This window comes from Centruroides sculpturatus, unplaced genomic scaffold (genome assembly GCF_000671375.1).
Source record: "Centruroides sculpturatus isolate CEXI.00-Female unplaced genomic scaffold, Cexi_2.0 scaffold1537, whole genome shotgun sequence".
In the NCBI taxonomy this organism is placed as follows: domain Eukaryota; kingdom Metazoa; phylum Arthropoda; class Arachnida; order Scorpiones; family Buthidae; genus Centruroides; species Centruroides sculpturatus.
In genome coordinates this window covers 143,030-154,506 of record NW_019385841.1, presented here as the reverse complement: position 1 = coordinate 154,506, position 11,477 = coordinate 143,030, and the positions used below count along the sequence as shown (strand labels likewise).

The 11,477-nt window shown below is 32.9% G+C and overlaps 1 protein-coding gene across 1 annotated transcript; it reads left to right on the top strand.

Moving 5' to 3' along the window:
* The first annotated feature begins 537 nt into the window (after nucleotides 1-537).
* LOC111642438 (general transcription factor II-I repeat domain-containing protein 2-like) lies at nucleotides 538-3,016 on the top strand. The gene has a single exon (XM_023388792.1). The coding sequence runs from the start codon at nucleotides 1,063-1,065 to the stop codon at nucleotides 2,878-2,880; it is 1,818 nt and encodes a 605-aa protein (XP_023244560.1). The 5' UTR covers nucleotides 538-1,062; the 3' UTR covers nucleotides 2,881-3,016.
* The last annotated feature ends 8,461 nt before the right edge of the window (nucleotides 3,017-11,477 follow it).

Sequence of the window (11,477 nt, the reverse complement as noted above, 5' to 3'; positions counted from 1 at the left end):
AATTTAGAAAAGTGTCATCAGTTTTGCATCTTAATTCTGTATGCCAAGCATAGCCAACAAGTTGATTGTGCTTGCCAGTCAACTGCAATTGAGACATCATATTTAATCAATCACAGATAATAGCCTGTTAGAATACAAACAAACATTTTGTAATTTCCATATTTCACCATGAAATCTTTTAACAATTGCTACAGGTTGTTAAAACTGCTGTCTGACACTTTATGAGAAACAACTACAAATGAATGTGTTTGTTTCTGACTGAGACACAGTGAAAAGAGCACATTCCAATACTGAAGGAGAAACATACAGAAATGGAAAATATTCTTTGTGTTCATGGTCATATATAGGTTATGCTTCTTGGCTCTAAATCATGGATGCACAGACCGCGGCCCGCGGGCCGCATGCGGCCCGCCGGTCGAATACTGGTGGCCCGCCGACAGCAAAAATAATACTCTCGTACATTCGAAGAATATTTAATTCTATTCCAGAATAAAACCAAAAAAATCTAAAAACTTTATATAGAATTTTCTAGCGCGGTGTGAGCAAGCGAGATAGCAATAGTCCCGAATTCCCGATTGCTCGCGTAGGTACGAGTAGATACACGAAGCGTAGGAGAATAAGTGCAGTTTAATAGTGTTTTGGGGAGGCAATAGTTCTAGTGTAGATTTTAACTCGACTAGCCGGTGTCATATATTTTCATCCACATTCAACGTAGATTTCCTGTTAACCCGTCAAGTGCCGTGTATAATTGTGTTGTGAAATCGTAAGTAAAACTCTGTTATTAATAAGTGTTCCCTACCTATTTAATCAATTTTAATCAAATTTAGCTTTAATGTTGGCCAAATATTAAAATAAAACAAAGAAATTACTATTTTTATCAGAATTTCTCTAACTGTAATAATTACGTCATTATTTCAGATATAAAATCTGTATAAAAATCTTAAAATTTCTGAGGAATTTAATCAATTATTTTTGATAATTTAAAAAAGAATGGGTAATTTAAGTAGGTACTGTAATTGTTTTTAGGTGCTGTGTTAATCCTAGCCAGGATTAGAACGCAACATGGAGAAGCCAGGACCTAGTAAAAAACGTAAGGTTAAAGATGAAAATCGGCAGTTTCAAGAAATTTGGACTGAGAAATACTTTTTTGTATGGTTGCATAACAAAGTCGTTTGTTTAATTTGCAAGAATTCTGTTGCGATTGCAAAGGAATATAATGTAAAAAGGCATTATGAAACGCAGCATCCTTCTTTTACCAAGTTTACAGGCGAATTAAGAAAGCAAAAAATGTTGTCTTTAAAACGGGAGATTATTGGTCAGCAAGCTATGTTTACAAAACCCATTCAAGATTCAGAAACAGCTACAGAAGTTAGTTATGAAATTTCTCGAATGATAGCAAAGCGAAGTCGCCCCTTCAATGATGGCGATTTTGTAAAAGAATGCATAGAAATTGCCGCTAAGAAAATGTGTCCAGAAGCAGCAAAAAAGTTTGAGAAAATTCAACTGAATCGTATGACTATCCAAAGACGAATTATGTCTTTGTCAGGTAATATTGCGGAACAATTAATTGAAAAAACTAAGATCATTGAATTTTTTTCATTAGCACTCGACGAATCCACTGATATTAGTTCCACAGCTCAACTTCTCATATTCATACGAGGTGTTACTCAAGATTTTGAAGTCTTAGAAGAGTTATTCGGAATGTGTTCATTGAAAGGTCAAACCAAAGGAGTTGATATACTCAATGTACTTTTGGATGAGTGTTCAAAAACTGATTTGGACTTATCAAAATTATCGGGAGTTGCGACTGACGGTGCTCCTTCGATGATTGGTGTCAATTCCGGGCTAGTTACTTTGCTGAAAAAGCATCTGCAAGGAAAAAACATAAACGCTGAAGATCTCATGCAGTTTCACTGCATTATACACCAAGAAACCCTCTGTTCTAAAAAAATTGAATTTCAAAATGTCATGAAAGTGGTAGTTTCGACTGTAAATTTCATAAAATCACGAGGACTCAATCACAGACAATTCAAACAATTCCTTGATGACATCGAAAGCGAATACGGAGATTTACTGTATTATACAGAAGTAAGGTGGCTAAGCCGTGGATTGACACTGGAACGATTTCTAAATTTAATAGAAGAAATTGGAATATTTCTGGCGGAAAAGCAAAGGGATGTCCCGGAACTTAAAAATCCTGATTGGTTGTGTGATTTGGCTTTTTTAGTTGACATTACAAATCATTTGAATGTCTTGAACACACGGCTTCAAGGCAAAAATCAACTGATATCCCAGCTCTACGCTCATGTATCATCCTTTCAATGCAAGCTGGCACTTTTCAAATCACAATTGAATTCTGGAAATTACAATCATTTTCCGAATTATAAGAAAATGGCTGAAAAATTCAACAAAACTGCGATTAATTTCAGTTATGTAGAAAAGCTAGATATTTTGATTCAATCTTTTCAAGACAGATTTTCGGATTTTAAAAAAGTGAAACCTCTGTTGGACATATTCAGCAATCCTTTCACGATTTCAGTTGAAAATGCACCAGAGTCAATGCAGTTAGAAATTATCGACATTCAAAACGATCAAGATTTACGCAACAAATTCAACGAAGGAGACTTGCTGAACTTTTACCGCTGCATTGATAAAAATATGTACGAAAAGTTGCGCATAAACGCTCTGAAATGTGCCAGCTTATTTGGTTCTACCTATATATGTGAACAAACTTTTTCAATACTAAATAATAATAAAACAAAAAATCGAAACCGCCTTGCAAATGAAAGTTTGGAAGCAGTTTTACGTGTTGCTACAAGTAAATTTGAGCCAAATATAAAAAAGATTGTAAGCACTATGCAGTGCCATGCTTCAAATTAATAAATTCTTTTTGAATTTTAATAAATTATTATCAATTCTTTATTGTCTTTAATTACCTATACTTCTGGTGGCCGGCCCGCCATCAGTTCATGATTTGCCCGAGTGGCCCCTAGTCTTCATAAGTCTGTGCAACCATGCTCTAAATAGTTTCAGTTACATGGAAAATGAGTGTGCCAAAAAAGAAGTAAAACTTATGATTTGTACAATAAATGAAAATACAATTTTCTGTTATGATTTAGAATAACTAAATACAGAACAATCTTGTTTTAATGGATTTACCAGAATACCAGATTTTTTCCCCAGGTCCTACCAAATCAATGTAATTTTACTTCCTTTTAGCAGATCCATAACTCAAAATAATGAATTTTTTTTTCTAGCTCCATCTATTGTAAAATTAATGTTTTTTCAATGTTTAGTTAATATTTAGGTGTTACTGGGAATTTGTAGAGTTTGATGATGCAATTGCTACATCTGGATGTATAGTACAATGGAAGAATTCTACCAAGAGAGTCAGTGCACTGATATGGGAGAAGCCATCTAGTGAACATTCTGACTCTGATCCAAGTGTAGTGCCAAAATTTTGTCAAAAAAAGCATCATCAAAACAAACCAAGGTGGATGAGGTTTTTCTAATAAATTCAGCGTATGTAAATTTGCCTCTTTTTGTGCTTACAGTATATACAGTTTTTGACAGCTTTGTCGCACACACCTATGGCATAATATACAATCTTGTAACATATTATGTTTCTATAGAATAGAAATCTCAACAGACTGAATAATTTCAAGTACAGGTATTTCTTATATGTAAGGTTAATAAATATTTACAACTGTTACAAATTGTAAATTAAAAATATAATTTCATAAAAGTGGGTTAATAAACTTATAAAATAATAAAAATATGTTGTTAGATCATTGGTACTTTTGACTCATGAAAGTCATTTACATCCCACAATAAATTGGCCAAGGCTGCTCTATACAATCTGAATGAAATTTAAAAATTTTTCTATAATCCTCAAATTTCAACATCTTGATTTACTACTATTCTTGGCATAAAGTTATCAATTAAAATTTTCAACAATTTAAATGATTTCTCTATACAGTCTTTTCGATCCTACCAAAGAAAATCGCAACCACACTGACTAATATATTACAGTTCTAGCAATGTGAGTGAGAATGAGAATAGTGAAATAAAAAAAAAAAAAACATTTTAGAGTAGCCTGAATCGTTGTAACAGGAGGATCACGTGATTCTTTGTCTTCACTTTTGTTCCCACATATAGGATAGCAAATAACAGTAACATGTTGCAGGGCCATCTGTTAACAGATATTGCTAATTGTTAAAAATGTTTGCAAACTATTAAAAAATGTACTGTCATTGGCAATACACATATGTGCAAAGTTTCAACTAGATTGGAAATTGGGAAGTAGATGAACTGCAACTTTTTATCCGGATAAACAGACAGACGGAGAGAGTAAGTTATTAAAAAGATTTAAAATGAGAAGCTGCACGAGTGATTAAGGAAAGTAAGGACAGAATGAATAAAGAATGCATTTATTTTGGCTCATCATAGTTCTTCCATTATATAGATGAAAAAGTTCAATCTTGATATAATACTTATTCTAAAATATTGTATTCAGTGTTCTTGCCGTTAAGTAAAAGTTTTGCAAAATGCAAAAATGGTAAAGAATTGACAACAGAATAACAATTTGAAATTGGCAACAGAAGTGATGAATGTGTGTGTTTCCACAAAATAACTGTGTTCCCTTCTCATTGTTAGACACAAGAGCCATATAGGCTAATCTGTCCATGATGGCACAGATTAACCAATATGGCTCATGTCAAAAAACCACAATCAATCAACCCTTTTCACTGCTCTGACAAAGCAGTGGGAAGAGAATAAAAATGCAATTTCCCCTAATAAATTTGCTTACATATGATTCCTTCATTGTGGCTGGACAAAATGCTTAGAACACACATCCACACATTTACCAAATGCTGAGTAAACATTTGGTGAATACATAGAAATGCACATGGTTTAATTGTGACAAATTTTTGGTTTTCACTTTTTCCCAATTCTTCTCACTAAATTGTGCCAAATCAAACGAGACAAATATTCACCTCCAAGCATTCATGTTGTCTATCCACATTACTTGGCATTCAGCAAATAGCAAATAGTGTGGATTTGGTCATCAGTGTTTCCATTTAATTCTTCTTAAAACTAGATCTAATCTTTTATTTTTTTAAATTGGTTATTAGTTTATAGTTTGAATATTTATTTTATTTTTTCTGGTCNGTTGTCTATCCACATTACTTGGCATTCAGCAAATAGCAAATAGTGTGGATTTGGTCATCAGTGTTTCCATTTAATTCTTCTTAAAACTAGATCTAATCTTTTATTTTTTTAAATTGGTTATTAGTTTATAGTTTGAATATTTATTTTATTTTTTCTGGTCTTTATTTACAATACAGTTTTATCACATTGTTTTTTTAAAAACAATTCTTTTTCATGTTCATATTTTTCTGCTTTGGTGAACTGATACCATCCACCAGCTCTTCCTTTTACACTCTTTCATCTATTACATGTTCTGTCACCATGTATACTTGCAGTAATTTTTTTAGAAAAAAAAAAGCACTACTTATAGGTACTGTATATACTAGTGCTGATCATCAGGTACAGTACTGTACCCACAGGAATCCATTTTTTAAAAATTCTGTGTACAATATGAGAAATTGTAAACAGGTAAATAATTTTAAAAAGATTAGTAAACATTTTCTATAAATTAATCTACTTAGTTGTTTTTAATTAGACGTTCCAAACAAATTATTGTTTTCAATTTTTAAAAGAGCAGCTTTTAAATTAATTAAAATTGTTCACTTAAGAAAATAAATCTTTTTAGAATAACTAAATTTAAGTTTGAAATAAAACATTTTATTACATAAAAGCAATATATCCTGTTATTAATCTACAACTATAAAGCTGTATGGCTTCACAACAGAAAAAAATTTCTTTATTATTCATTAATAAATCCTGTAATCTATTACAAAAGTATGAATTTATTAAATTTTTTGAAGTTTATAACATATTGATAATCTTAATTAGCATTACCAAGCAACAAAAGCATATTTTAGTACCAAAATGCCACTTTGTGCAATGAATATCAATGTATAAAAAAGAATCTTGATTAAAGATATAACAAACTCTTATTTAGGGTACAAATGCAGATATAGTTACACCTCCAAACGAGGCAGTTGGGACCTTACCAGAGCCGTAGACCATACTCCGAAGAGCAGAAAAGCTAAAAAAAACCATACCTCTACAAGCAACCCTTGGCAAGATACTGTTCCCCAAAATTGGGTCACTTCCGGTCATAGTCAGTCGAGAGTCATGTTGCTCCACTAACACAGTATTAACCAACACAAGTTAAAGTTAGAGTTAAAAGTTAACCAATGAGCATTCACATACTAAAAGTAAAGCAAACAATGATTGGTCAACTCAAGATTTAACTCTAACTCTTAAGTCATGTTGGTGACAACATGACTTAAGAGTTAGAGTTATACAGGGGTTATACAAGAGTTAGAGTCATACAGGGGTATGACTATCACATTTAAGTATTTAGCCTACCAGACTATGCCAGCTTTGAATATCCTAGTATGCACAGAGTAGCATTCACAGAGTATGCAATGCTATTTAGTTTTACGAGGTGCGGGGTTTGTGCCCACAGAGCATGAAAAATAGGCAGCATTACCAGTACACAATAAAAAGTAAGCTTTGAGGGTGGGTATCTCACAAAAGTCTGCACGCATTTGTACGGTTTGTTCGATGTTTTTGCTGGTATAAGCAGTCTACAATTCTGAGGGGTGGAAAATCCCTTATTCAGAGTTCACATCTTACCCAAATGCATCACCGAATGAAGCAGTTCCGATATTATCAGAGATGTAGACCATTCTCAAAGAAGTAAAAAAGTCAAAGCAATCAACAGTCTTCTCATTGGCTGCATTCAGCAGACTCAACAGTTCCAGAGCTATTGAGTATTTTTCGCACCGTTCAGCAGAAAAATACTCAATAGCTCTGGAACCATTAAGTGTGCTGAATGTAGCCAATGAGAAGATGGCCCTCTACAGTAGCAGTGTTTAAGAACATGTTTGGTATTTTGACACCACATTTAGTAGCATCTTTCATTTACGCTACCTATCGCTAGCCAAAACTGACCAACGGCGACTGCTTTTTTGTTCCAATGCATACGTCACTCATCGTTCAGCAAACGTAACAGCAACCAATTGAAACACCTTTGCTCAGTTACAACTGTCAACTCTGCTGAATCCAGCCATTATCCTTCACGAGATACAGCCCCTAAATAAGCCAATCCAGAATATCCAAGACGTGTGGGGTCCAAAATTTGGGGAGGGAATCCAAACTTCTCATTCAGAACTGCAATTTTACCCTTATTTGGCATATATTTATGTTTATCTTAAACCTTGAAGACATAAATATATACTAAATATCATACAGTTCAGACTTTTAAACAGTTAACTTATCACATTAGGGATATTAGGGTAGGTTACTTTTAGGTAATTTATGTATATATAAGCATATATACCAATTAACTAAAGGTAACTCATACCAGAAATTAGGCCTATCAACAGTTACAAAATGAAGCGATATTCTTGCTTTCTTCTCAATTTTCCAATATATTTAAGTTACAACACGGGCTAACANTTGGAGTTAATGAATTGGCAAGTTTTCAAAATATTCGAAGAATTATATTGTTAGAAAGAACTTAACGTTTTGAATTTTCTAGATAACTTATGTAATACAATCACTAGAGGATTTCTAAATAGAAATATCCTTAAAATTTATAACAAGAAAAGTAGAATTCATTTTGTTAATCAGTTTACAGAGAATTTAATTCCAAAATATTCAAAATATCTTAATTCTTAGTTTAATAATTTTAAAAATGAAAAATGACTTTCTGGAAGGCTGAATTCATTACTGTCTTACTACGATATTTAATATGTTCGTCATAAATTTAATATTACTGTCGAAAGAATTTATGTTGGAATATTCCACCAGGGGGTAATCAAATTTTCCCTCTTACGGTAATCAATTTGTAAATGAAAAATGTCGATTAGTAATCAATAAATAATGATTGCTAGCCCTTTTAATGCCCAGGGGGCGGAAAGAGTTAGAAAAAAAAAAACAAAAGACCGCTCGGCTTATCCGGCTTGAGAGATCAAGATGGCAACCTACCGCTCTGGGGATCCGGGTTCGAATCCGGACGGGTTGATAAATCTCCAGGAATTTTTCGGGTTGGTCCATCCGGATATGTCGGGCCTCTTCCCTCGCCACCCGGCTGCTCCATTGTGGGCCTGGTCGAACCCGTAATGGGATTGCTAAAAGAGACCCTCAGGGCGAAAAGAGTTAAATAAAGTTAAATAACTACTTTTTCATATAGTTCTCTTTCTTCGAGCTAAGTAATTAATAATAATAATGCAAACGAAACACTTTTACATAGGGGCATTAATGGATATTATTGGAAAATAATGATGAGCCGCTATCTTGGAGCAACATCGGCGCGGTGGGAATACATTGGCCTACATTTATACTGACCACATGCCAAAACAATACGGGAAACCGCAGCTGATAAATACAAGTCCTCTGTCATTAAAATTTCATTTAAAAATATAGATGAACGTTATTAGCAATTTCGTGGCAAATTACTAGTGTCTTTTGATTTGGTAGCATAAAAAAGACCATAAATTTCTTTAAAAACCTCTTATTTTCGAGAATTTATATTAAATGTAATAGCTTCATGTAGAAGGTTTCCTAGGATCAAATCAAGATTTTCAGTAAACTTATTTCGTTTAATAAGTTCTGATAACACGAAATTTTTCATAAAACTTATCGTATTGCAAGTCACAATCTTGTTTTACTCGTATAAGTAGCATTGCTTTCACACTTTCAATATGTAAAATCGCAATTTCTTTTTCTCTTATCACAGGAAATTCATGGCATTTATTCTAAAAAAAAGTGATACGATTTAAAATGTGTAACTTTTCAGAAGAAATTTAATTAAGTTTAGTGTTATAATATTCAATAATATCCATATGTGTCATTTGTGCCACATATTGGTTATTTCTGTAATATGACTTGTGATACGTTTCCGACTAAAACTTCAGATATTTTCAATTCATTCTACGATGGTGGGGATGGCAGAGCAGTTAAAAAACAGTTTACAACTTTGAACACCCAGGATCGTGTTGCTTATCCGTTTTGATGTGTACTTTCCCGGCTCTGTTAAATATAATAGAGGAAAAATATGGCAATTGATTAAAAATAAGCTCCAAAATTATAACACGTTTACACTTAGGAGACAGCGAACTTAGGGGCAAGCAAGGGCGGATCTAGGTTTTTCGGTACCAGGGCTTAAGCCCTATTAGTCCCTATGTAAATTCGCCTTTGGGAGCAAGACACTATAAATTTAAAGTGGAGAGCATAAATGAAATGAATTAAAAAACATGATTAAAAATTGCCCGGAATTCTGACGATGTCATAATAAATAATGGCTCGTTGCTATTAAATTTTGGTGGTAATAAAATGAAACGGTAAAAGAATATACAGTAGAGCGTCGATTTTCCGAAAGTCAATCATCCGAAACGTCAATCATCCGAAAGAATTCCAGACGGCAAATTTAAATTTTCGGCAGTGCTGTGGCGCTTCAATCTTTGGTTATGTCTTGGGTTACTCAAATATTTTACGTTTTTGATACTAAATTAACATCTGAAGTATATTTATTTTGTTTGTACAAAATAAAAAAATAATTTTTAACGATACAATAGTCTTTGTTAGGCTTAACATCGACGAAAATTAAACGCGAAGCGACACGCAACGGAGAAAAATTTCGACATCGGATACGTTAAACTATTTTTTCGTACATAAATCGGTTATCCGAAATATCAGTTATACGAACAACCCCAGTCCCCAATTGATTCGGAAAATCGACGCTCTACTGTATTTCCAATAGTTTCGGACATAATCACGAGTATACTCGATATTAGCATATGCCTTTTTCTTCTTTTTTTTTAACTCATCCTTTCCCTAAAAACTAAAACTTTTGCCATTTTATAAAAATAGTAGCCCATAACAAAAAACGCACAACATTGTCTATTAGGATTAATAGAAATTTATATCTTGGCAGCCATCAAGATACTTCTAGCCGTTAACCGTTCCAGTTATATTTGTTTCCACGTGATGAAAATTTAAGAAGAGAATGGGTAACCAGCCATACAATGTATGGTACAGTACTGTACATCTAGCTAAAAATAACTTTGCCATCTTAATACATGTAGAATGATTACTTCCAGACAAACGTAGAGCCACCACAAATCCTGTTTTAATACAGTATTTATCACTTTCTTGAAGAATTCTTTGTCACTTTAATTGGTACCTTAATTAAAAACATAACAATATATTTCAGGAAGTTTCTTTCGCTGCTACTAGGCTTGCTTTATGTTTCACAGATTTCGAGTGATTTTTAATGTCGAAACACCCACCATAAATTACTGAAAATTTTGAAAAGTACAGTTTACATTTCACGTTGTCAATACGATCACAAGCTTCTTTCGAAAACGGATAATCCTTTCTTTAATTCACCAGTAAACACACAGTTTCTTTTCCGCATTTTGAAGATTAAACTAATTTAATGTACAGTACAAAATAATAGCAAATGCCAACTAGCAATTTAAACTCGACTAAGATATGGCATGAGCAATAATGACATGGCTAGTGTGCTTTCAGTGTTGGCAACTCTGAAACAAAATATCTAAAACATATATTTGGATATCATAAGCTACATGTTAGTATAAATTCTGTGAAAAAATATCAGGAAAGAAAAATAAAACATTTAAATTCATTAGGCCACATGATATAAATTCTAGGAAAAACATCTAAACAACATTAAAAGTACTGTACTTAGATCTACATACAAAATAATACAGATTGGCAACAGTAAATGTAACAGGGGGTGTTTCGGTTGCTAAATTGCCATTTTTACCCGAGGATGCACTATTTTTACTTTTTGATGTTCGACACTTTTAAAATTTTATCAAATAACCAAATAAAATGATAAACTGACCGAGACGCAGAAACCACATCATCAAACCAGGACAATCCCGATAAAAGCGGGACGTCTAGTAAGCCTATTTTTATGTCTTTTGATTAATAGAATTGAATACGTTAGCGCTAAATTTTGACTCTACGTGAGACTTATCAAACACTATTGACTCACCATGAGAAATCACAAATAGTTGGATAAAAACTGGTCATTCATTGTAAAAACCATCATCAACTACTAGTGTTTAGTGATTCTGTGTTTTAGATTATTGGACAGCTGCAAAAAACTGGCAAAAGCACAATTATATTTTAAACAGTAAATATAAAAACAAAATTATCCATTCCAAACATCTTTTAAATTAATAAAAACTGGAATATATAAATTGATTATTATTCACGGATGTAGTGATCGATGCACCACTTGAGTGTTTGTTGATTATATAAAACAACCTAAGCTTTATATCTCACCATGAAAATTTATTTACAAT

Coding starts and splice junctions, on each gene's coding strand:
- LOC111642438 (XM_023388792.1), top strand. CDS start 1,063: ATGGAGAAGCCAGGACCTAGTAAAAAACGTAAGGTTAAAGATGAAAAT.